Source organism: Seriola lalandi, unplaced genomic scaffold (assembly GCF_002814215.2).
Source record: "Seriola lalandi dorsalis isolate HSWRI2012SDOR001 ecotype SW California unplaced genomic scaffold, Sedor1 jcf7180002054861, whole genome shotgun sequence".
Classification (NCBI taxonomy): Eukaryota; Metazoa; Chordata; class Actinopteri; order Carangiformes; family Carangidae; genus Seriola; species Seriola lalandi.
The window spans coordinates 715,729-742,477 of NW_019525414.1; the positions used below are offsets into that span (position 1 = coordinate 715,729).

Here is a 26,749-nt window from a genome sequence, read left to right on the forward strand (position 1 = left end):
GATGTTTGCATAATATTGTTTCCTGGTTGCACAAAATGAATCAACAAATCTGTCATTAGTAATTGCTAATACTCTGTTTAGTGATCAGAAAATAACAGATTTTACAAGGTCCACAGAAAGCCTACATGAAAACAGTAGTGAGTTTCTGCAGTTAGTCATTTCTGACCTGTGAGCAGGTGTATTAGACGTTCAGGTTTCCGGTCTCGACTTGTGTTACCCTGCCAACGCTAAAATCCAGGGGCAACTGCAGCAGCGTTTAAGGTATTTATTATTAGTACAGAGTTATTGACCTTCAGGATCCCAGTGGTTGACCTCACTGCAGGATGTTATGTTTTCACACTTCTTATCAGGTTTCATGTAGATAATTATCCATATTATTTTCTTTGTTTTCTCATTTTCACTATGTGCAGCCTTCATGTTTATGTGCTTTCTGGATTGTAAACAAGGATGAGATTTTTTTTTAACGGGCATGGTAATGTGTTTTCAGTTTTCAGTGTGACTTTGTGCTGCATCATCCCTACCTCATCAGACACTGTAAAGCTCCTTAAAGGTGAGGCCTGAACTCATCTTTTAATCAATAGTCCTCACTGCCTTCCCATAATGGCTTCTTGTACCTTCCAAGAAATACAGTCAGGCAGCGGAGAGGGGCCAAAGAATGGCTGCGATGATTAGTCACTGAATCAGCAGGCCGCTCTACAGGAGCTGTAATGAACTTCTTCATCTCTCTGCTCGGATGTGACGCAGCACTAAGGAGCTCTGGTTTCCGCCCGCGCGTGAGGATTCTGAGCTGATGATGCTGAGGCTGTGGGTACCACTTTAAAGAGGCGGATGCAGACCACGCCCTTTCTCGACCCGCCGATAGAGAGCGCTGTGGCGACCCAAGAAGGCCGATCATCAGCAGCTTTACCTCACTGCCCTTCCAGCAGCATCTCACCTTCAACCGGCCAGACGCACATCCAGCGCCGCACCCGAAAAAGAAACGGAAAAACGCGAGAGAGAGAGAGAGAGAGAGAGAGAGAGAAAGAAAGACTGCGTCTAATAAAGCACAGAGGAAAACGAGCAACACCAGAGTCTCTTGTTTTAATGATGTAGGTAGAGCATCGTTTTGCGCTTGACATCTAATTTAGCCTGCCCGCCTCACTGCGACACGGAAACGCCGACCAGCTGCGCATAAATAAAGCCCCCATCAGTCAGTCAGGATAAAACCGTCCAGCCTCCCGCCGACATCAGAGTCCTCTCGACGAAGAAGGTCGAAGTCTGCGCGTCCCTCGTCCTTTATTTTGACGGTCAGATCAGGCCCCTCTCAGTCCGTCCGCCTCCAGCCCCAGCAGCATCTCCGACCAGCAGAAAGCAGCATCTTTCCTCCTCACTGAATCTGCGCAATGGCCGATGTCCCAGCGGAGTGCAACATAAAAGTGCTGTGTCGCTTTCGCCCTCTCAATCAGTCGGAGATTTTACGCGGGGACCAGTTTCTCCCCAAATTCCAAGGAGATGACACTGTCGCCGTCGGGGTGAGTACAGGAGGCGCTTTGTTGTGCACACAGGGCCCTCATCAATAAACCATCAGCTGCTGGACACATCTGTTTGGGTTGTGGATAATAATCGGTGCAGTACATGTTAATAACACCCCCACCCCTCAAAAAAAAACAAAAAAAAAACAGTTTTTAACAGAAGATGACAAAGCAAAAAAACATGGAGCCTGATGTTGTTGAGATGCACCTTTATCAGCTGACTGAGCCACATCCTGCCTAACAACAGGCTTACAGGCTGCAGCTCACTAACATCGCACACTGTAAACTGTATGTGGTGTTTTACTGTGGGCCCAAATCACACAGTCATGCTCCTGATTATTAGCACACTCTAAAACAACCTACATAGGTACATCAAAATGACTGTTACTGAAGTGTGAAGTGTTTTCCAGGCTCACATTGATGGGCCCATTCATTCATTCTGAGTGTTAAAGTTAATTAGCCTCTGATTAACCTCTCCTTAATGAGGGTTACAAACTTGTGCTCTGGAGTGGGTGTATTACCCGGCAGATGTTGACAGTCCACGCCGCAGATGTCTGGTGATGATTTTTGTTGTGGATGTTGAAGTTTGGAGGCGGATCCAAATATGATGATGCTGCATGTTCCCTTCACTCTGAGGATTAGTTTATGTTTGCGAAGCAAGATCCACTTACATGCACATGTAGGTGCATAATTCAGTGTCTTTAAATTCTAAATGTGTCGGCCTAACGCTGCTGAAGCTGCTGCCTCTTATGTGTTGTGAAAGCTGCGTTTCACTTAGTCTGAACTAAGAAAGAAGACATTCATGTCATGATAATCAAAATGTATCCAACACCGCAGAATATCTCCATCTCATTACAATATTAACACGTTATTCACACTTCCCACTGTGGACTTATTTTAGTGTTAGTTTCTAATACAATCATTTTTTTTCCAATAATTTTCTGGAATCACATGCCATTGTTCTTTATTTGGATCTGTCTTATTCAGTGTACTTGAATGAAATAGACACACTAGAAAAATCTCGTTATTGGAAACGGACCAAAATAATCCCACTGCTTATTATTGTCACTTGTTTCATCTATAGACAAAAGGTTTGATAAGTGGAGATTGTGCTGTGCAGATGTAAATGAGGATAGTCACTTGATCCCATCTCTTGTTGGTCAAATAAATTCTACAGGCTTGTAGATCAATGACTTTAAAAGATGTCTGCATGTCAGCCTGTACGAAATGAGAACAGCTACTGATTTAATTGCGTTTTGCTTATATATGTTGCTGGTTGTCCCTCTTCGGAGTTAGAGTTTGATTCTTGGGCCAGGAGCTCATGTCTGCAGAGGATGAGAGGAAACACAACCAGAGCACATGACGACCACGCAGAGGAGTAGTTAGCTCTGCTTCTCCTCTGGCTGAGAAATGTTGACAGATAATGTTGAAAGTTCCTCCAGCGATAATGGAAACATCCCAACCTGACCTTCCTCTCTCCTCTCAGCATGACGCTGGACAATAGAGTCAGAAACTGATTCCTCTAATTGCCTAAAGAGAGAATCGATAATCATCATACATCACTTACTGACCTGCTTTCTCTTTTCTCTGTCGCCATCTGTCTGTCTGTTTCTCTGTCTCAATTTTTCCTCGGTCTCTCGTTTCCCTCCCTCTCTTTTGTCTCTGTCTCTTTGACTCTCAACCTAACATTTCTCTTTTGCTCATCCATCTCCATTTTTATGTCTCTTTCTTCACCTCCTCCGTCTTGCCCTCCCTCGCCCCGGGACTGAATGTCTCTCTCTCTGTTAAATCACTCCGTCATGGGGGTGGGTCTGCAGATGAGTCAATTTGTTAATGATATTTAATACGGCTCATGTTCTGGCAGCTTGCATGATTGTGTTGCATTGTGGTCTCTGTGTCAGATGGGACGGTGACATTCAGGGTTTAATGGCCTTGTTTCTGCAGCGAGGATTGTCAGGGCTGCGTCACACTCAGCTAATCGGGCGACACATTTTGAAATAAACAAAACACATTCAAGACTATGATGAGAAAACAAATGAGAAAAAAAAAAGACAAAAAAAAAATTCAACAGTACTTCAAAGGAGTTTCTTGAAAATACACACACTCGAGATTCAAGAGCATAATGTTTACATGTTTACAGTATTTAGTACTAATTAAATATATAGTCTTTACGCCCTTTCTACTGAGCTTTGTAGTCATTTCAGTTCAGTAAACAGTGGCAGGAGTTTGTTGCTCATATTCTAAATGAATTGTAAATCCACTACTCTGCTGGATTGTATATTTCAGCATGCTGTCATTTTAAAGGATCATGTTGGGACTTACTCTCATTTGCTTTTTTTTTCGAGAGTTAAATGAAAAGATCAATACCACTCACATCTGTTCAGTAAATACAAAGCCACAGCCGGGATGCGGTTAGTTTAGCTTAGCTTAGCACAAAGACTGGAAACAAAGGGAAACAGCTAGCCTGGCTCTGTCTAAAGGTTCAAAATCCTCGTCGTGACTGAAGTGTTGCTGGAGCAACTTCAGCTTTTCTACTGATCAAACAAATGGGATTAGAGGTGCTGATAGGCTGCCTTTGTTTCTGGTGTTTCCTGACTTTGTGCTAAACTGAACTAAGCTAAGCTAACCATGTCTTGGCTGTAGCAGCAACTCTTTACAACTCTTAGTGAGAAAGTGATTGAGGGTATTTCCCAAATTGTTAAAATGATTATTTTATTACTCAGTAAAAACATTTCCAATGAGTCTTGGTTCCCTATCCGAGCCTCATGGCTGCAGTGATTGTTGAATACTAAGAAAATAATTGCTCAGAAGTAAATATTGATGTATGTTAATGGTCTATGAGAAAACCCACTGTTACAGATGCTAGTGCACCTACACCTGGGGGCACAGCAGAGAGCTGGTAATAATAGCTACATACTGGATACATGGCTACTAATGAAAGGTCTGTATTGTCTTTCATATGACTTTGGTCTCTGTGAGTTTGTTAGGTAATAAGCTAGCAAAGGAGAAAGAGCATTTTTCTAACGACATTGATCCATTGTGCGATGTTGCCAGGTCCTGGATGAAATATGGCTCTGACTAACTGGGAGAACTGGCTTTCTCCCTCTCTGCTGATCTCATCCTCTTTGTTGTGCACTTACTGTCAGGGAGATAAACCAGCGTTGAACAAACCATCCATAAAACTGGTAGTAATACTAAAGCATTTTTATGTTTTAACCTGAGGTGAGTTACATGCTCCTCTGTGGCTCGTTGGCTTAATTAAAGTGTCATCAATAGTTAAAATCAAGGCTGTCTCTCATGTTTTTAAATCTTGGGTGATTTCATTCAGCAGTTTTAATCAGCAATGAATTATAAATAACAGCATACCTAATATCAGTTTGTGTTGTGTGTCATCTGAAAGCCATTTAACTCAAAAAACCGGCTTGTTTTTAACTTCAATGTGGTTGTAACATTTTTCCAAAGAGTGGATGAGGATTGAAAAGGAAGATTGTTTTTTATGTTTTCACACAACAGCAGCAACATGTTGCCTTACATAAATACACAGCATAAATATGTGTTTTCCTAAGAGTGGTGAGATTTAAAGGTTTCAGATGAGTGTATATCTTATTCTTGGTATTTTTCTGGTCAGGTACGTGAGGATGAGTCAGTCAGTTTCGAGCCACTGACGGCCTCACAGGGATGACATCATTTCTCAAAGCTACACACCACTTGCTGTTGGAGAATAAATTATTTCAAAAAAAAGATTTTTACAGATTGTCTGTCAGATAATATTTCTTCACAGTAGTAAGTTGTAGGACATTTTTAATGAATTTTCATTATTTTGCAAGAAATAAAACATAAAAGAAAATGCTATACTTTTTAAAAATTATTATTTGAAAACTGAAAATTGGAAAAGAATTTGGTGATAAACAACTGTATTCTCTCTTATGTCCCTTTTGTTAATCTGTTGGTTTGTGTTCATGGTGTTCACAGGGGAGGTCCTATGTCTTTGACCGAGTGTTTCCAACCAACACCACCCAGGAGCAGGTGTACAACACCTGCGCCAAGCAGATCGTCAAGGGTACGGACGGATAGCTGCGTTCAAAATACTTCAAGTTATCTTAAAATGCATGTGCTGTGCTTTCACTGTTGTTCTTCTCTGACTCAGATGTGCTGTATGGCTACAATGGCACTATCTTCGCATATGGACAAACCTCCTCCGGGAAGACTCACACCATGGAGGTGCAGTGTGCAAAGCAATAAACACTTTCTTCAAATGAACCTTGATTTTATCGTGTACTGCAAACATGTAACTGAAGCAACACGCAGAACCTGTGTAAAATTTGATTTGAATGTTGCCACAACTGACCCATTAGCTCCTCCTCCAACACTGGGTTTCTGTTTTTTAATGAGACTATAGTTTGTTGATTAGATGTTTGGACAGGGTAGAATTTTCTCTTTATTCTCCCAAACCTGTGATTGAATAAACCTGTGATGAGAATTTAATGTCATTATTGCGTGAAGTCCCCGTTCACACCTACTGATACGTTTATGTGTGACTTCCTGCTGCAGGGGAAGCTCCACGACCCTCACCAGATGGGTATTATTCCACGCATTGCTGAGGACATTTTCAACCACATCTTTGCTATGGATGAAAACCTTGAATTCCACATAAAGGTATTTGATGAGTAAATGTCTGTTTCTTATTTCTTATGTTCAGCTGTGTTGGTTTGTGTTTGAACATTGCCTTTTAAAAAAGTTTTTTATCACATTTTTCTATTGTGATCACGTTTCTGCAGATATGTAGTTTAGTCTCAGACCAGTCAAAGAATAATTTAACTTGCATCTCCTGTCAATGCTATACAACATTTGAATGTTATTTTATTTTGGCTCCGTCATTTTCTTTCTTCCCCAACAGGTTTCCTACTTTGAAATCTATATGGACAAAATCCGTGACCTGCTGGATGGTTAGTGCTGATAAACTCTTCATGAATCACCACCAACAATTTTTTTCATACTCTATTCCGATGCTTCCTAATACTTAAAATACTCATCAGTCTCATTTTTCTCTACTTTTAGTGACAAAGACCAACCTGTCTGTGCATGAAGATAAGAATAGGGTGCCATATGTCAAGGTTTGTGGAAAGTAGTGCTTAAGGTGAAAGTCTGTCTACAGGCTGCATCACATCCTTGATATGACATCTGTCTCCTGTTCTGTCTCAGGGCTGCACTGAGCGTTTCGTCTCCAGCCCTGATGAGGTTATGGATGTGATTGACGAGGGCAAAGCCAACCGTCATGTTGCTGTGACCAGTGAGTCTTTATCTTCAACTATTGATTTTGCATCACAGAATGTAATGTACATCAGTACATGAAACATTACAATTCATGAAAGAAATCTGATTGTTTTAACACAGTATACAGTGCATCGCAAAAAGTATAGACACCTTCACTTTTTTCACATTTGGTTATGTTGTAGCTTTATGCTAAAATTGCTCGGCTCTGTATTTAAAACAAAACAACCCAATAGACGAATATCTACAGTGAAACCTTTGAGCTGAATAAAGGAAGAGTAAAGCAGGAGATCCAGTGTTGGTTTGTTGGTGGCGGTAGCACTCCCAGCTCGGTACTGACGGGAGAACTGACAGCTGAGTTCATGTAGCCCGTTATTGTGTCTTATTATGTAATCTTCGTGTTACAGTGTGATATAATTTTCAAGCTTCAGTCATTGTCAAGAAAATAAATGAGATCCTGTCAGATGGAGTTCACCGTCATGTGACTGGCAGTGATGGACAGTTATTTCGGAATTGGAGAAAATAACAAAGCATAACAACGTTTCTGCCCACAGCCATTATCTCAGGCTAATAAGCCGGTGTGTGACAGAGCAGTATTCAGTAATTGATTTTATAAAAATAAGAGCTTCCTGCTCTGTGTTCTGGCCTCCGAGCTGCCGACTCAGTAATAATATCAGACTAATGGCTCCAGTGCTGCAGGTTTACAGGTCAGAGTGATGCTTTAGCTGCATTAAGCAAAACGTCATTATAATGCACAGCAGCAGCTAAAGAACATGTGACCTAATTACCAGTTAACCCGCTTATGACACTACTCAGTGAAATCCATTTTTAAGCAAATAAGAATTTTTAAAGAACTGTGACGATGGTTTGTGTTTTACATGTGGAAATATACTCGTTTTTATTTAGGAACTTTCTCTAAATTAACTTTGTTTGCATTAAATTTCAATGAGATAACCATGTACTTAGTTAACAGTTCTTACTCTAATTCATTAGCAATGAAACATAATGTAAGTCATTCAATGTATCTCTATTTTAGACAACACTTTAGCAATGTACACACAGCTGGTCCTGCAGCACAGATGATTTATAATGTCTTGAAAATGTCACAGAAAATGTGGCGTGAGAACAAACCCACACAGAGATCACTGAGGCACATAAAGCATTCACTGAGAGGGTTGAAACAGTCCCGGTGTTTCTGTTGAGAATCTCAAAGCTCATCTGATTTGTGTGCAGTTGAGTTCACACTAATCAACACTAATCAATGAATATACTGCCTTGTTGCTCAGATGGATCTCACGGGAGGTTCTTTTTTGTCTTTTTGAATATTGTAGGCCTCTGCAACACAAAATCTGTTTTGATGATAGAAACTCAAACTTGTTTAATTTCTTATTTTTATGAACCGCAAACACCACAGAAACCAATATATCCCATCATCGAGTTAGTTTAGTTTAGTTTAGCTTAGTTGATAGAGACAAAACAAGGCATGATAATAATCTGTTTCTCGGAGAGTTTATAGCTCTTTAATTCTCCACTGCTGTCCCTAGTTGGGCTTTTACATGTATAATGTCATTAAAACAGTCAATAGCAAAAACAACACAATTGATAATATCCTACAATTAGTAAAAGTCTGAAAAGAGAGAAAACAACACAAGCTACAAATACTCAAACAAAGGTAATTAACAAAAGATACAATTAACTAGAAATGAATACAGCTCTGGTTTGTTTTAACACTGAACCCTTGTTGTAAATGAATCTATGTCTGGAGTTCATTTGAATTCAGTTGGTGATGTGTTCCAGAGTTCACAGCCCTTTATGCAGAAAGCTGTTTGTCCAAGTTTAGATCTATGATGTGATATTTTATTTTACAGTTGCCATTCACCAGCTCCTAGTAGTTCAATCATAAAGTAATTACTATTTCCTGCTTCTCAGTGCAAGTCCTAATCACCTTTACCTTCATCACTGTGGTTTATCTGCATATTATGGTCTCAGCATGCAGGTAATGAGCCAGTGAGACGAATCACAGGTCAGAGTGAAACTGACTTTCAAAATAAAACTCTGCTTGTTTGTTACGAGTCCAAGTAAACAGTGTGATTGTAATGGGGTTGTATAACAGCCATGTGTGTATATTATGAACCAGAGGATTGTGTGGGCTTGTGTTTTGTGGGAGAGATGATGGACATGTTGCTTATTAATTGGATGCCCAAACAAATTTCTTCTTGGGGACAAATTAGATAAATGTTATCTCTTTTAAAGAAGTGTAATAATCATCCATATTTAAAGAAAGTCCTCTCTGTAGAGCAGAAGTAATCTTAAGCTTTTTTAATGGTAATAATGTGATAAAAATCAAATTATACAACAATCCAGCCTTGAAAATGGACTGAATGTCGACAGCAGCAGATGAGATTTGCTGAAAGCTGTGTTCCTGTTTCCTACTGATGCTTGCTGACTCACTGCTGCAGAACAGTGTGCTGATAGCAGACTAGTGGCGCAACACTCTGCAGACACTAAGCTGCTGCCCTCAGATATCATCTGCAGAGAAACCTGAACTTTCTGTCTGTGAGGAGTCCGATGATGATCAGAGCTATTTTTTATCTGCACTGTGAAAAAGTGACGTCGGTCTGCTGCGGACATTGAACATTTCATACTTCTCTTTAAATCCACACATAAATGACCTCAAATTAATCTAGTATTTTCAGAGTGAAAATCTGAAAACCTGCTGATACTGAATAGGAGAAAGTCTTTATGTTTTGCGAAACAAAGATGTCAATACGTCATTATTTTTGAGTTAAAATCATTTTGATTACAGACGGTTAGTTGCCGTCTCTCTTTCATTCTGATTCTATTGTGACAATAATGTTTTTTTCCTGGTACATAGGCAACATTTGGAGTAAAAAAGAAATAAAAGAAAACGTTCATGGCATTGTTTCTGAAAAGCTAAAGTTTGATCAGATCTCATTTGTGAATTCTTTATCCCTCGAAAAAAACGTTTTTAACACCAGAAGTTTGTATGTAAAGTTCTGAGCCGTTTGCTTCTGGTTGTGTCTTTGCACAGACATGAACGAGCACAGCTCTCGCAGCCACAGCATCTTCCTGATCAACATCAAGCAGGAGCACGTGGAGACGGAGCAGAAGCTGTGTGGAAAGCTTTACCTGGTGGATCTGGCCGGCAGCGAGAAGGTGGGAGACGCTCCCAGCCTGTGATTCCCCTGCCTCAAATCAATTAACTGGATTATTTTTATTTTTATTGACGATTGACTTCATCTGTGTTTTCTATGTCTTTCTTCAGCTCTTGCATCATGTTTGACTTCACTGTCTCTGTCTTCATGGTTATACAGGTCAGTAAGACAGGAGCTGCAGGAGCCGTTCTGGACGAGGCGAAAAACATCAACAAGTCTCTCTCTGCTCTGGGAAATGTCATCTCTGCCTTGGCTGAGGGCACGGTGAGACATTTCCACCCAGCTGCCCTCCTTTTTACTACACAATAGAGTAAAAATTGTGCTTGATATAGTTCTTCATTTTTAGGTTAAGTGAAATATATTTTACCTTTCCAACAACTGAAGCTTGATTCATGTGTAGAATCTGGGGATTTTAAATAAACTGAAACAGGTTTAATTCCCATTTCTACAACTAGTCCAGATAATGTAGCAAATAGCTGCTGTCTAATTTCTAACGCTCATGTCCTGTAGCTTTGTCCCTCCTGTTGGCTTGTTAAAGAAATGCCCACACCCTTCTTTCCTCTCCGCCAACTCAACAGCAAAAAACAGCCACTTCCAATTATAAGATTAGTTGGATGCGGCACAATCAATCTGCCTCTTTTGACAGCAGTTGTGGGGTTTGTAAGAATCCAAAATGGAGAAATCGAGAGGAATGGGAAAGTGCTCATTTTTGCTAAATATAATCTGCTGATGAATCTCCGCAGAAGCACAAAATCAGGAGGCAAACAAAACACACTTCAAACATTTCTTTCTCTTCTCTTCAGTTCCAAATTGTTTCTCGATCTTGATCTCGTCTCCCTTCTTTCTGTTCCTTCTTCCTCTCCACCCTTCTTCCTCGCTCCTCTTCTCTCCGACAGAAAACTCACGTGCCGTATCGTGACAGCAAAATGACCCGCATCCTGCAGGACTCCCTGGGTGGGAACTGTCGCACCACCATGTTCATCTGCTGCTCTCCCTCCAGCTACAACGACGCAGAGACCAAGTCCACTCTCATGTTCGGCCAACGGTAGATACATCTGTGGATAAAAGTCAAAGCATGTTTGAAAAGAAAATGTGCTTTTAACTTTTTATTTTTTACTTTTACACACTGATGATACTTTTCCCTCAGAGCAGGATGCTGACCTAGATTGGGTGTGGCCTAATAAAATCCAGACGAGGCAGATTCATTTACACTGCGCCCTTCGTTATGTCACGTTCAGTGATGACTGTACAAGCAGATTTACACATGAGCAGGAACACAGTGAAGAGTTTTTAAAGAGACCTCTCACACTCAAACGTCAGGTGACCTTGGAACTATATCACCAACATAAAACTGGTTTTAGGCAAATGATCCAGTAGAACTGTTACTGAAACAGCGTCAGTCTTTGTCTTAATCACTTAAAAATAGTTTCACATTGTCCCTCTTTGTCTCTCTGTCTTCGTCTTCCTCTGACATAGTGCTAAGACCATCAGGAACACCGCTTCCGTCAACCTGGAGCTGACGGCAGAGCAGTGGAAGAGGAAGTTCGAGAAGGAGAAGGAGAAGAACAAGACCCTGAAGGACACCATCCAGAAGCTGGAGGCCGAGCTCAACCGCTGGAGAAATGGTGAGTTGCACCGAGCGTTTTCTGACCGACTGACTTCCAGGAGAAGCTTTGTTTTCAGCAGCGTGGCAGAGACTGTAAACCAAATAGCATGGTTCTCATGTCCTGTTTCTATGTCCTGTTCGTCCCTTCATACATGACTTCAGGAGAGGATGTCCCTGAGACGGAGCGGACTACGTCGGACATGGTGACCCGGTTTGAGTCAGTGGAGGAGCGCCCCATTTTGGACAATGACACCTCCTCCATTGTGGTCCGCATTTCTGAGGAGGAGCGTCAGAAGTACGAGGAGGAGATCCGCAAGCTGTACAAGCAGCTGGACGACAAGGTTCAAACACACAAACATGATCATTATTACCAATTCAACACAACTCAGGTCTCAATTTTCTAAATGAGCTCGACTGTAATTCCATCTCTATTGAATGGTGTAAGTGCAGATGTTATTAATTATTATAGTTCTTTTAAATTCAAGTTTTATAATCAAATTTATATGAGAATGTGTATGATTTATACAGGATGATGAGATCAACCTGCAGTGCCAGTTGGTGGAGAAACTGAAGCAGCAGATGCTAGACCAGGATGAGGTGGGTAAATGCAAACTACACACATACACAAAGTCACACAAACACACACACTTGCACTGTCTTGTGAGAACTCAAACATTCAGTTCATGAAAATAAGAACATTTTCAAAGTGAAGTCAACACACCACATTTCCCTCCTTCCAGCTCCTGGCCTCGTCCCGTGGGGATGGGGACAAGGTCCAGGCTGAACTGGGCAGGCTGCAGGTGGAGAGCGACTGCGCCAAGGCGGAGGTGAAGGAGGTGCTGCAGGCTCTGGAGGAGCTGGCCATCAACTATGACCAGAAGAGCCTGGAGGTGGAGGAGAAAGGCCTGCAGAACCAGCTGCTGGCCGACCAGCTGGCCCAGAAAATGGTACATCTGAGGAGGAATGCTGTGAATGTGAAATTGACAGAATGAGATAAAATCAGAGAGAGGAGGTGGGACAGAAGTATCACCATGGAGACCAGCACCAGGAATTACATGTAAATCAGATACTGGAGAAAAACCACTAGACACACCTTTTTACATCAGTCTCAGCTCACGGCCTCTGTCCAGGCAGTTTTTAGTCTCATCGTGTTTTTTAGTTGGATTCTGTCTTTTCTGTTTTTTTACCAAATGTGGCACATAAATATGAATTTCATTTTTGCTAAGTAATACTGTATTTTGTTTTAGGTGTGTCCTAATATGATCTCCCATAATTCTTGACATTATATTAATAGTTGCAATCAAATTTAGTTGTCGGATGCATCTACTCTGATCCTGCAATATGCAAAGATGTTATTTTGCCTCTAGGTGGTGCTAGCAGCTTGATTATTTTAAATGGCCATAAATCAGGGCTCATGAGTAAGTGAGCGTCTTGTGAGATCCGGATCTATATTAAACATTGTGGTCTTATCTTCACTAATGTCTGTTTCTGTGTAACAGGCCAGCCTGATGGAGCTGGAGGCGGAGCTGTCCCGTATGCAGGAAGTGAGCGGTCAGCAGAGGAAACGTATCGCTGACGTCCTCAACGGTCTGATGAGGGACCTCAGCGAGTTCAGCACCATCGTGGGCAACGGGGAGATCAAGCTGGTAAGTGGAATTAGAGGGCAACATTTACATATAGGTACATTATAAAACACACAAGAGTGTGTGTTCGTCATGTGTTTCCTGCGAGTCCTGCTGTGTCACACATGACTGTGGGGAAACCTTCATTTTTCCTCCAATCTGCAGCCGGTGGAGATCAGCGGTGCCATCGAGGAGGAGTTCACTGTGGCTCGACTCTACATCAGCAAGATCAAGTCAGAGGTGAAGAGCATGGTGAAGCGCTGCCGCCAGCTGGAGAACATGCAGCTGGAGTGTCACCGCAAGATGGAGGAGACTGGAAGGGAGCTCTCCTCCTGCCAGCTCCTCATCTCTCAGGTGAGGACAGAGGGGCAGGAAGAGAGAAACATAATAATAATAATAACGATAATAAACTTTATTTATAGAGCACTTTTTATAAAAGAGATGTAGCTCAAAGTGCTTTACAATAAAAATAAAAAAATGTTTAAAAAAATCCAATAGTACAATAAAGGGCGGATTGAAGCGCAATAAAAATAGACAATAGAAAGATAGCAGATGATAAAATGTAAATTAAAAACATGAACCAGTAAGAATAGTTGTATTTAAGTATGAGGGAATTAATTAAAAGCCAAGTTAAAGAAATAAGTTTTCACTTGTCATTTAAAAATGTTCACAGAGCATCTCTTACAGCTGTTGGCAGGTTTTCCATAGTTCTGGATCACAGTTTTAAAAAAAAAGCTGCACAGCATATTTCCTTGTGTGTAGAACTGTGTGTATCTAAAAGCCTGAGGACCTGAGAGCTGGTGAAGGATAATAAAACCACAGAGTCTGCAGTGTGTGCTTATATTGCCTGCTTCAGAGGAGCAGTAAAAAGAGCATTTCAATAATCTATTTGAAATAAAAGCATGAAGAAATTTTTCAGCATCTTTATAGATCAGGAACAATCTATAAAGATGGCGATATTTCTGAAGTGATAAAAACCTTCTTTATGTGTGAAGTAAAGTCTGAAGTGAATTCTAAGATTATGGCATGTCACTTGTGATTTGACTAAAGGGCCAGATGTTCACGAGAGGGTAGTTCTTTTTTAACTTATAGACATAGGTCATGGATGGATGATTAGGTGAGCAGGGATGAATGAGAAATAAAGGGGAAAAAGGTGAACATGGATGATATTTTATGTGGGTGTTTGTGTTTGTACAGCATGAGGCTAAGATCCGCTCTCTGACGGAGTACATGCAGAGCGTGGAGCAGAAGAAGAGGCTGCTGGAGGAGAGCCACGACTCCCTGAGCGAAGAGCTCGCCAAGCTGCAGGATCAGGGTAAAACACACACAGAAATACTGCTGCAAAAAATACGAACACAGTTACAGAATTAATATGCGAGTACAAAAAGACAGTACTGTAACCTTTTATAGATTTCTTGGGAATTTTGCCTCAAGCTGTTTTTACATTGTAACTTTGATTGCTTTCTTTCTCTTATCCTTGTTCCAGATAACTCCCTGCTTGAGGAGAAGGATGCAGAGAAGGGTGAGACTGAAGATGGAAATGTGAAGGTAAGAATATTTTACTTGAGATTCTGTCAGGCCCAGACTCTCTTCACACCTTATATCTCTCTTACATCTCTTTCTCATCTCTTTCTTTCTCAACATCTGTCGTTCCACAGAATAACCTCACCCCATTTTACTTCCTTAGTTGTCACGGCTTTACTGCGGTAGCCAGAACCTTTTAAGAGATTCTGTGTGTTTGCTCTTTTCATGTGCAAAAGGCCGTTCGTCAGCAGGGAGAGTCTCACCGCGGCCTTCATCACAAGCAGCTGACCCGCCTGCGAGATGAGATCAATGAGAAGCAGAGGATCATCGATGAACTGACTGAGTCCGTTGTGTTTACACAAAGATACCACACGTGGCATCATTTGTTGTTATTAATCATTATATACTATTATCATTATTATTAAAGATATCTTTTCAGAAGTTTACCTGTTATCTGTAACCTAAACACTAAACTCTAAACTCCTCCCTTTCTCTTCCTCCTGAACATGTGTCATCACTTCACTCCTCCAGTCGGAACTCCAAGTTGGAGCTGGAGCTGGCTCAGGTTCGTGCTGACTTCGAGCGCCTGAAGAGTCAGGACAGCAGCAAGAGCGAGCGCCTGGAGGAGCTGTCGTAAGTGTTAGGAGCAACATGTTCTCTGATAACACAGATAAGAGTCTAAGATGAGAGAATATTGGAGGAGTGACTTGAAACAGTCCAGTCTACCTCTGAAGTTCATGATTAAAACAACAGTGTTGCTTTTCCCGTCAGATTCCTGCATGAACGTCATGAGCAGACTAAACAGGACTTGAAGGGTCTGGAGGAGACTGTCGTGAGTAAAATATACACCTTCATCCATCTGCCTGCTTCTCCTCTGAGACCTTGTCCCCTGCTGTGTCTCTCTCTTTCCTCTTCCCTTGCTGTCTTGTCTTTCTTCAGTATGCTCTCCTTCTGTTTGTGTAACCTTTGTCTCATTTCACAGTGTCCAGAGTTGTCTTCCTAACCTCGTCCCAATCTGTCTGTCCTCCAGGCCCGCGAACTCCAGACCCTTCACAACCTGCGCAAGCTGTTCGTTCAAGACCTCACGTCGCGGGTTAAAAAAGTAAGCAGCTTTCTTTATTACTCCCTGATCAACCTCAGTAGAAATAACGTCCTCCATCCCTCTTACTCCCTGGACTTTTTGATATCATGTATGTGACACAAGACTTCACTTTTTATGTAGAATAGTGGAATAAAGTATGTATTATATGTCTCTAATAATAACTCTAATAATGAATTTTCTCATTTGTCTTCCATCACTGAGCTGTTGAAAAGCTGAGTAGGTGGGTTGAGAGGGATGTAGAAGGTCAAGGTCAGGTTATTATTAATGTGAATAATATTAAGGTGGAAGGTTTTGTTCCACAATGACTCAAAAGTGAGTTTGAGAGCAAGAAGTTTCAGAACTTCTCTGGTCTTTGTGAACGGGTCAGGTGTTACAGTCGCTCTCTGCCAGTAGAGTGGTAGAAAACCTCTTCCCACACACAGCTCTCTTTTTCATTTTCTCATCTCCTTTGCAGAGTTCCGAAATGGAGCCTGATGATAGCGGGGGGTCTTGCACCCAGAAGCAGAAGATTTCCTTTCTTGAGAATAACCTGGACCAACTTACAAAGGTTCACAAACAGGTGAGACAACCACAAAAAGAACCAGAGACACTGTAACTTTTACTGACATTTGAACTGTTCACATCTACAGACCCGGAGACAGTGAAATTCATTCAGTGTTTTCATTCCAAGACATTCAGCAGTTCAGCAGTTCAGCAGCATCATTTGCCAACTACTTGCACAAAAAACATAAAATATACGTGAAACACTGAGAAATAACTACAGTGTGTTCAAAACCCACAGAGTGTTTGTGACAGAAGTCGATGGCGTAGTTCTTTTCTTTGCCCCGCATTAAATGTATTTTTCTTTGTGGCTGCTGAAGGTGAAGACAAAACTAGATGTGATTAAATTATATTGCATCATAATACTGTGGCTGAGTGGCTTTTGTGTGTTTTGATTCAACTCAGCAACTTCGAACTTTAAAGGTTGTACTTTAGTAATAGCTCAGTTTTCACTCCCCTCTCTCTCTCTCTCTCTCTCTCTCTCTCTCTCTCTCTCTCCTCTCACCGCTCCAGCTGGTTCGTGACAATGCAGATCTGCGTTGTGAGCTTCCAAAGCTGGAGAAACGTCTTCGGTCTACTGCTGAGAGAGTTAAGGCCCTGGAGACTGCACTGAGGGACGCCAAGGAGGGCGCTATGATGGACCGCCGCCGCTATCAGCAGGAGGTCGACCGCATCAAGGATGCCATGAGAGCAAAGAATGGCCTGCGGCGCCCACATGCAGCACAGATAGGTACTGAAAGCTCCATCGTTTGATTTATGCTTTTGTTTGTGTCATTGAGGAAAATGCCTGAAATGCAACACATTCAAGGATGTTTGTCTTTTATACAGTGACGCAGTTTCATTACAGTCCAACCCTACCTTACATCATTGTATCATCCTGACAGCCAAGCCAGTGAGACCGAAGCAGCTGCCAGTCTGCTCGCCGACGAACCCGTTCTACACTTACATCCGTGCCACTGAACATGCCAATACCTACAGCAACGCCCTCTTCCAGGGCAACATGACACAGCCGAGCACCGCCAGCGTCAACTGCAACCCCAACTCTGTCCAGAGCAACACGTGAGTTTCAATCCTTTCTTCCAACTTCTCCAGCCGGGCAGTTTGTGGGTTTAAAGTTCAAAGTTTTGGTGTCATCACAAATGTTTTTCTATAAGGAGAGCAGACATAATATATCACATGGACCAGTTGTGTTTAATGCGTATCTGCCTTTATTAGGATGTGACGAGTCATCTTCATTCACACACTGTGCTGGTGTTTGACTGTGTGTCTGTTTTCGCTCTGTTTCCCAGAGTCTCCACAGCACTGGGCTACAGAGCAGGCAGATATAATGGAGACACACTGGAGTCCTACCCACTCAACATTGACAACGGTAAGTAAAGGAAGACACATGTGCCTGTACGCACACTAATGCTGACATGTGTGCACAGTATGTGGTTCCTTGTTTTTATATCAGTGTGTGCGTTCTTTAATACATTCTACAATCAACTATTACATTATGGTATCAATTCATTCATTCAGGAATAATAGTAATTAGTATTACTAAAGTAGTATTAGTATTTATAGCATTTATAAATCAATGAAATCAAACCGTGGTTTTGTTTCCAACAGGTAACAGCATCAGTGAAACAAGAGACATCAATGACAACAGGTGAGGAAGTCAGTGAACAGAAAGGATGCGTCTTGTTCCTGGTCACTTTATCTAACTTAAGACTAAGTGAACAGCTCACCTGCTTTCACAATATTAGAGAAAAAAATAAAATGAAAATTCTGGTGTTCAATTGACTTGTCAGTTTGGCTTCTGTTCTTCATGGGACTGATGTTAAATCCAGCATCCAGAAGGAGTTTTACACACAGTGAATAATAATAATAGATTTGGTTGTGTTGTGTTTGTGTCATTAACAGGAGTGATGTTCACTGTGGCAGCGAGGTGGATGATTCAAACAGGCACTACATCATTCAGCAGGAGACAGCTGCAAGTTAATGCCATGGTAACGGACCACACACACACACACACACACACACACACACACACACACACACACCCTTTGAAAGTGCGGTTGCTTGAAGTGTAAAAATGGTTTTGCACATTAACTACACATTTCAATTCATTGTGTGATGAATTGAGCGATTCTGTCTTTCAACTTGTTTGACCTTATCAGTCCATCACAGTTAACAGTCATGTTCACAAAGATCACAAATGTCAAAGTTTAACTGTTGTATGGTAATCTAGTTTCATTTCTTTCTTTTTTTTTGCTTTTTTTTTTTTTAATTGCTTTCATGGACAGTTTGAAGCTGCAAAATCACATTATCCTTTTTACAGTCTCCATGTTTGAATATTGTTTTCTAAATTTGATGTTTGATTGACATAACTCATTAATTCTTGTGTTTTCTTCAGATTTGTAGAAATCAGAAAAGTTTTTCTTGTATGTGCAATGATAATACAACTAAGACTAAAACTGTTTGCTGTGATGCGTCACCTATAGCATCTTATGCAGATTTTAATCCACGCAAGATGATTTTCATAAAAAATGGTACGGTATCATGGGCGTATGAGAATCAGTTCAAAACATGATGGCAGTTTTTAAAAACACAGCAGCAGTGATGTCAATTCCATTAATGTTTTTTTTTTTTTTTAAAGAAAAATTAGAGCTGAAAATCCCTGAAAATCGCCGTGTAACATCTTTTTCATTCAGAGGGCAGTATGGTGTTCATTTAATCAGTAATCACACATTCAACACAAACATGTCTGTTTCATGATGACTTTCTCCCATTGTCTTTCTCCAGAAGATGACCAAACACTGTACCGATCCAAGGACCCTCCCCTCCCATCTGCATGCAGCCTGTCTCCCCTCCACTGCATCACTGATGAAGATGACGACGAAGATCTGTAGCCCTGTAGTCCTCTAACTAGATGAAGCACCACCCCCCAACCATCACCACCCCCCACCCCATCCCACCCACCCCCCAATATGGTGACCGCTCTCATCCTCAGGTTTGGGGTCCTGTCCCTTCCAGTTCAGATAGTCAAGGAAATACATGAAATCAGATTTTTTTTTTTATTATAGAATTTGCACCGCTAATGAGAACGTGTGAAAAGATGTCACTGATGCTGATTGAGGTGTTTGAACTGGAGTGGGGCTGACTCCATCCCTGGTTATTTAGTACATACATGTTGTAAATAATAGTGCTGTATACTCCGGTAGAGGTTTTGGACCAGCAACTGTTTGTGGGAATGCACAGCTCCACCGTCCCCTACACACATATCCTTAAGGGCATCATGTGGATGACATACTGTAGGCAGACATGACCTTTTTCTCTGTCGTAAATAAGAGTATAGTGTGTAACGCCAGCTTGTAACAGAAGACCCACACTCTGCATGCATGTTGCTTAGCGGGTTAGCTTTCAAATCTTTGCATGTGTCATGATTCCACTCAGGAGCTGGTATGCTGTGAGTGAACCGTCTGATCGACTTTGACAGATGTCACAGAAAGACAGAGCTGGCTTCCCTTAATCCTGACCCTGGTCTTAGTGCTTTAGATTTTATATATTCATCTAAGTTTGAGTCCAACACTGGGTTGCTGTGGCTCTATCACAGGAAAAATGACAAAAACCACGTCTGGGTGTAGTTTTTGTTTTCAGAGAAGAGGACATCAGATGCAGAATGTGAGGGACACTCAGTCCAGACTGGGGCTGTGTAGAGGAAACCTTTTGTAATTGCTTTGATACTGTGATGTTGCAGCTGTATGACACCATTGTAACTTCAGGTAATGCTGCCCGTATCCATTTAATGTGGCTCCCTCCCTGCATTGCACCCACACCTTGAGTCTTCTTACCGAGCCTTAACAAGAGATGCTTTCTCGTGATCAAACTAACACACTGTCATGTGCATACATTTGTAATTACTACCTCTAGAGCTACTAATTATACATCGATCACAGTATACTAAGATATCACCTTTTCAAATGCTAAATACAAGCCGTATCTTAGAGTAAGTTGCAACTTTAGTACAACAATAGTTGTAAGTAGATTTAAAGTCTGGGTTCACCACATCAGGGCAGGTCAGATAGTGTCAGGTTCACTGTCAAACCAGAAATATACTATATTGATATTCAAATGTTCCTTAATTTTCATATACTTCACCTGCCTTTTCAAAATTTGGATTTTTAAACAGCCGTTTAATAACATCTCAGAACTTATTAAGACTGGATTCAGTGTTTTGTAATGAGGTCCATCACGAGTCCGGTGATCTGGGAGTGTTGGATGTAAACGAGCCCCAGCTGAGCAGCCACCAGTCTGGCATGGACATACAGTTTGACAGAAGGTTAAAGATTGTTGTCGCTCGTGATGTAATTCTTCTCTTAGAAAACCTGACCAGCCAATCAGGATAGAGAGAATGCGGCATGACTTAGGTGGGTGAAGAAGAGACAGATGTGTTTGACTGAGTCCTTGAGGTTAAAGGTCAGATTAGAGCAGAGGTGTGTTGCTCCTAAAGAAAACACGCAGAACAACCTGGGTCAAATGAAAAGGCAAGGTGAACAGTATTTTCAAGCTAAATGTGCCTCCGAAGATAATAAATGACTTAAATATGATGTTTTGAGATTTGGATTTCCATTTATAGTTCGTATTTAGACTATGACCAGACATTTAACTTCCATTCAAAGTGTCTCTGATCCGGTTGCTTTGATTTTTATTGCGCCCTGTTTCTATTTGAGTAACAAAATCTTTCATTTTTATACTTTGTGGAAAGTTCAGTGGATTACATTAGATTACTACTTTTGCCCAGGTAGGAACTCAGTATGATCCTCAGTCCTCATTCATGACAGCACCGCTCGGTCTCATGTTCTTTCTGGCATTAACAACATCTCAGGGCCTCACATTCACATTCACAATCACAGCGACCACAGGCCACCACCACCACCTTCCTCATCAACTTCCAACTCTGTGATCGCAGATGAACAATCAGGTCAGTGTGTGTTCTTCGAGGCTTAGCAGGGGAACGGGATGATGACTCCAATATTACAAGAATAACATCATTTTATACATACGTAACATTTCCAGCCTAGCACATGACATCCAAAATAAAATAATCCCCCAGCCATACCCTGGTCAGACCCCACTGTATGTGTCCAAGCAGACCCTCTATTTGACATCATGTTTTAAATGTAATAAATCATTTTAAAGGAGGGGGAACATGTACTATATTGTCACCTGCTGTTCCACTGTCTGATTTCAACATATCTAAAATTTCTGTGCTATATATTGTTAATCTTGTAAGTACAACAGTGTGCCATGACATAGTAAAATGCAAAAGACAGGTACACGCTAACTTTGTTAAAGAAATGTTTGTTTGATTTTTTTCTGTATGCCAGTACTGTAGCGTCAACATGATTATGTGAAGAATCACAGTGCAAAATTTCTGTATATATAGACTGTAGACTATGCTGTATTGTGTGTGAACCATTGTGTTGTAGTAAAAAGTTCAATAAACTAGAAAGGAGTTTGTTGAGGGGGAATCATTCGGGGTCCAAAGGATTGTTTGAATATCATGGATGATGTTTTAGAAAAAGGAGATAAAAGAGAGAAAGTGTCCTTCACTGTCGGTCGGAAATGGCTCCATCTAGTTGAGGGAAAAGGAAATTATAAGACTGATTTAGACTAAATTGAATGAGAAGTCACTTTGCTGGCTGCCTGTTCCTCCTCTGTCAGCAAATCTCTGCAGCTGCCTTCAACCTAAAGGAGAAAGTGACTCGATAAAAAACATTTTCCAACCCAGGCACAGTCTCGTTTGAAAGAGAGGGTCATTCCTCATTTTAAAATATCTATAGTCCAGTATTTATTTTACTACATTTCCTGTAACTGCCATCAGTAATTGCTGGTGAGCTGTTGTACGTTGGGCACTCTTGTTATTACAACCCCTGACCTAAACAGGAAATTAATTTTCAAACTGTGTTATCAATGGAACATTTGCCAAAAACGATGACTTGAAAAAGAAATGGCCGTTGAATAGAGATGAAATACAGAACACAGAGTGAAGCACTGTATCTTGTATTTCAACACTGAAACATTCTGTATGAAGATATGAACGTGATGATTTCTTGGTAAACTTGACAACTTGACTTAAAAGAGTCTTTGAATGATATAAAGTGAAGTGAAGCAGCTTGTACTGGAAACACATTTAATGTGGGAAAATGCTCAGAACAAAAAACAAAACAAAGTTCATTCCTACACCACGGACACTTTAACTGTGTCTTTTAAATAATATACACTAACAATAGGTCAAGTTTGCCTCCCCCTGAGGTCAGTCAGTTGAAACATAGGCCTAAATAAAGTCCAATCTGTACTATCATTGTATGTAAGATAAGGGTGGATTTCCTGGTCTATGTGCCTTTATAGGATATTAATTTTTCATCTTATTATGCAAAAAAAAAAGTCTGGGAGTGTCACATTAAAGCCATTAATTCTCTGTATGAACACTGTAGTCAGCCACATTTCCCAGATTCTTCAGAAGTGATGAAAACCTCAAACTCCACAGGAACTTCCTCCGTGCCTCTCATAGTATAATAAGCTGCTTTTCATCGTTCCCACGAGAAAGGAAGCAGTGTTGTAAACAGCAGTGGCATGTGAAGCGTAGTGTGTTTGTGTGTGTGTGTGTGTATGTGTGTGTGTGTGTGTGTGTGTGTGTGTGTGTGTGTGTGTGACTGTGACTGTCTCTTGGAGAATTGAAGGTGCTCCCCTGTGACAGAGGAAGAGAAGAAGCAGCTTTATTAGAACATTTCAGAACAGGTTTTTCCCACAGTGCTCAAATTCATTAACAATTCTAGTTGTTAACTTGCTTTTAATATTTCATCCTCTGGTCTTATATCGTCATTGCCTTTAAGTAGACTACAAGTTTTACCTTTACAGTGTGACACAGAGAAGGCTGCCATTTGAAACAGTGATCCACTTCAACGGTTCTAAGACGGTCTCAGTGTGGAATGGACACGTGATGCTCAATGTTCCTGAAATACGAGTTTTTTTTGTTTTTTTTTTAATTTTCGTGTTTGATTTCATTCGCTCGCCACGCGCTCTAAAGGCTGTTCCTTGACTTCCACTAACTCAGCGCGCACCCCAGCTGTGCGCGCGCACCCCAGCTGCCCCGCGGATCAGACACCCGAGACTCTGCGGCACCAGGAGGACGCCGCACCGCCGACCCGGACAACAGAAGTCCCTCCACACCTCCAGGTGAACGCTCAGACGCCTCGAGGCATCTGTCTCGGTGTGGACACGAGGAGCGACACGGAAGGTAGAGAGCTCACACTCATTAATGCTGATGATCGATCTGAGTGTTTGAGAATGATCATTCATGTGTTTGTTTCATCTACAAATGCTAAACCACAGCCAAACTGTTCAACTTGTGCTACAGTGAAATGCTTTGTGTTTGAAGTTGGCACAGTAGTGACTGATGATGATGATGATGATGATGATGATGATGATGGTGATGGTGGCTGAATACACAGTGCTTGCCCTTTGGTGGGTGGCATTAATGAAGATGGAACAGGTCCCAGTGTAATGGATGAATGTGATGTGTAGTCAGTCACTTCGGCTGAAGACAGTTGGCCTACATGTGCTCTCATCACTGGAGCTGAGGAGAGATTAAATAGTGAGGTTCAGTTCATGTGTATCTGCAGTATGTTAAGGTTCTTCCTCTATGACTGACTGCTGGATGATTTTTAGAATGATTTCATTTGAGGAATGATTTGAGTCGACATTCAGATCCAGTTTGATCACCATATAAAACCATATAAAACACATAGACAGGATCATCAGGTCTTAATAATGGTTCAGTTATGTCTTATTCTCAGACGCACATCGGCACCCAGAAGAGTGTGTGTCACCCGTCACTCAAAAACAGCATCAGGAGAGGAGTGTAATCTATGTAGATATTCTTTTAATCAGAGGCCAAAGAGAAAGTGATAATCTCCCCAACTATTTGCTCTGCTGGCGGTTAGTTACATAAACTGATGATGTGGTGACACACACACACACTCTCACACATGCAGGACAGTGTGCTTCCGTGTCACTCTGGAGATTTGACCCTCCTCTGATATTTGATCTCCATCACTGCAGCTGTTATTCCACACGGAGACGTTCTCTAACACCCACACCTCTGCAAACCCTTTTTATTGTAGATATGACATGTTGTTTCATGTCACATTTTTCTTCAGTTTCTTCAAGTGATGATTTACGCTCATCTCTTCCTTGTTTATCTTGCAGTTAAATCAATCAATACACGTGGGAATGATTTCAATTTCATTTGCAAATTTATTCATAGATTTATTATTTATAAATATCACAATCCCTTTTGAAGTGAAGGAAATTACTGCTCATGAACAATTAGCCAATTAATTGATGAAATTAGTGCTAGAAGATCAAGTAATGTACATTTTGACTATTAATTATAGCAGATTATCAGCATCTTTGATTGGCTGAATTGGACTGAAGATTTGTATGTTTCAGCTTCATAAATGTAAAGAATTGATTTTCATCCTTCAAAGGAATGATAGTGGACGTTTTTAGCAGGAGGTGCTTTGTGTTTAATGTGCTCCTCCTGTGTGACCTGGACTGTGACCAGCTGTTACTGTCTGTCTGTGTGGTGCGTCTTCTCTGCTGTGTGGGCGAGGTTATAAATAAGAGGCTGGAGACTTTTGTGTGTGTGTGTGTGTGTGTGTTGTTTAACCAGCTGCTGGGGAGGTGTGTTTGTCTCCTCTGAGTGCAGGTGTACTCACTGGCCTCTGTTCTCGGGCCTTTTTTTACACCCCCACCCCCCCAATTCACCACTTACCACCCTGCTTTTACCTCAAGGGTTTTAGTCCATTTGTGTTGGGTCTGCATCACCTGTTTGTTGTTGTTTAGCTTTGTGTGTGTGTGTGTGTGTGTGTGTGTGTGTGTGTGTGTATGTGTGTGTTTTTGTCTAGATGGAGAGAGGCATGGGAAAATTTGCAGGGCAGATCTAAATATTGACAGCTTGATGTCCACACTAGTCACATGTTTCAGAGTTAGCTGATGATGACAATGCTCAGTTTCATTCAAACTCCTGCCTTTTATGTCATAGCATCAAACATGATGGCATGTTGCTATTTCACCAAAAATAACACTTTTATTCTTATTAAATGCAAGCAACAACAAAAAAAAGAATAAACAGGATTGTTCAGCTACACAGTGAGAAATGTCTGTACAGTGTGTAGATGTAGATTCATAGTATGAGAGAGAGAAGAAATCTATAAAACAACTATGAAAAGTAAGTTAGTAGCATAAAATCAAATTTAAAATGAATTAGTACTTTTCATGAGGCTGCCAGATCTTAAAATATAGGTTCATCTTATAAACATTTTTTAACAAATCTCTAAGCCGGTGTGTGAAGGCAGAGTAGCAGACCAACAGGAAAAGCTACTTTTCCTGCTGAAATCCAAACAGGGAAGAGTGGCCGCACCAATTTAAATAACCTGTTGATTAAAGGAATACTTTGACATTATGGGAAATATACTCATCTGCTGTGTCGCTGAGACCTGGAGGAGAAGACTGATACCACTCACACGGCTGTACGGTAAATGTGAAGCTGGAGTTAGCTTAGCTTAGCTCAGCACAAAGACTGGAAGCAGGGAAACAGCCTGCCTCTGTCCAAAGGTAGCAAAACACTCCATGGCAGATGAATCTATGGTCTGTTGTCTGTGACTGATGAATTATTCTTTTAAGTCAAGTCAGTCTGGCCTGATTAAAGCGAGATGAAGAACATCAGCTCACTGTTCTCCCTGTGTCTTTGAGAGGTACTTTTAATTTACACAAACCACAAGAATATGTGTGTCTGCGCTCTTACTGCTGTTTGTTCATGATGCAATCAATGACTTTTTCCTCCAAGCCTGCTGTGGCTTGACATTCAAGGTCAGGGTTGCATGTGAGTCATATGGGAGTAACAGCATCACAACCTGCCTAAAGAACATGTACTGTATGAGTCAAACATAAAGGTCAAGCAGGCCACAAGTGGGTCATGGCTGCGGACACAGCAGCTGGTCATTAATGCACTGCAGCAAGCTGTAGGAATATCGTTAGGAATGAAAATAATAAATAATCATAAAATACCTTAAAACTTGAAACTTAAAACTGCAGTGCGGGCAGTGAGGGGTCACACAGACAGTTGGACGGCCAAAATAGATCCCTCTCCTTTGTGATCGATTTGTCGCTCTCAACCCAGAGCTGTCGCTGTGAAGCAAGGCAGCCTCGATCTCTTGGTCCAGTCTGTTAAAACTCCCAGACTGGTTGAGTTTTTCTGTTGCTCAGTGTTGTGCCATGCTGGGTTTAACATCAGTGTGGTATAACATTAGCACCCAATGGAATACTGAGCACTTTTGTATGTCACATGG

At 41.2% G+C, this 26,749-nt stretch overlaps 1 protein-coding gene and 1 long non-coding RNA gene across 2 annotated transcripts in view; one reads left to right on the forward strand and one right to left on the reverse strand.

Annotated features, from left to right (window-relative positions):
• LOC147817887 (uncharacterized) overlaps positions 1-26,749 on the reverse strand; it is a 165,011-nt gene that overhangs the window by 103,515 nt on the left and 34,747 nt on the right. The window lies entirely within an intron of this gene.
• LOC111670721 (kinesin heavy chain-like) lies at positions 757-21,865 on the forward strand. Its single transcript, XM_023427567.2, has 29 exons — positions 757-1,511; positions 5,484-5,571; positions 5,659-5,732; positions 6,063-6,167; positions 6,409-6,457; positions 6,570-6,625; positions 6,714-6,801; positions 9,835-9,959; positions 10,118-10,222; positions 10,855-11,003; positions 11,435-11,583; positions 11,727-11,905; positions 12,093-12,161; positions 12,305-12,511; positions 13,064-13,210; positions 13,352-13,540; positions 14,384-14,501; positions 14,673-14,734; positions 14,947-15,053; positions 15,242-15,343; positions 15,482-15,542; positions 15,741-15,812; positions 16,267-16,371; positions 16,866-17,082; positions 17,237-17,411; positions 17,642-17,721; positions 17,961-18,000; positions 18,255-18,340; positions 19,137-21,865. Exons 1-28 carry the CDS (start codon positions 1,383-1,385, stop codon positions 18,331-18,333), a joined length of 3,126 nt encoding a protein of 1,041 aa, XP_023283335.1. The 5' UTR covers positions 757-1,382; the 3' UTR covers positions 18,334-18,340; positions 19,137-21,865.

Bases quoted from the DNA above. Each gene is read 5' to 3' on its own strand.
- LOC111670721 (XM_023427567.2), top strand. From the start codon at position 1,383: ATGGCCGATGTCCCAGCGGAGTGCAACATAAAAGTGCTGTGTCGCTTT. The intron at 15,344-15,481 runs GTAAGTGTTAGG...TTTTCCCGTCAG, and splicing joins GAGCGCCTGGAGGAGCTGTC to ATTCCTGCATGAACGTCATG. The intron at 17,722-17,960 runs GTAAGTAAAGGA...TGTTTCCAACAG, and splicing joins CCCACTCAACATTGACAACG to GTAACAGCATCAGTGAAACA.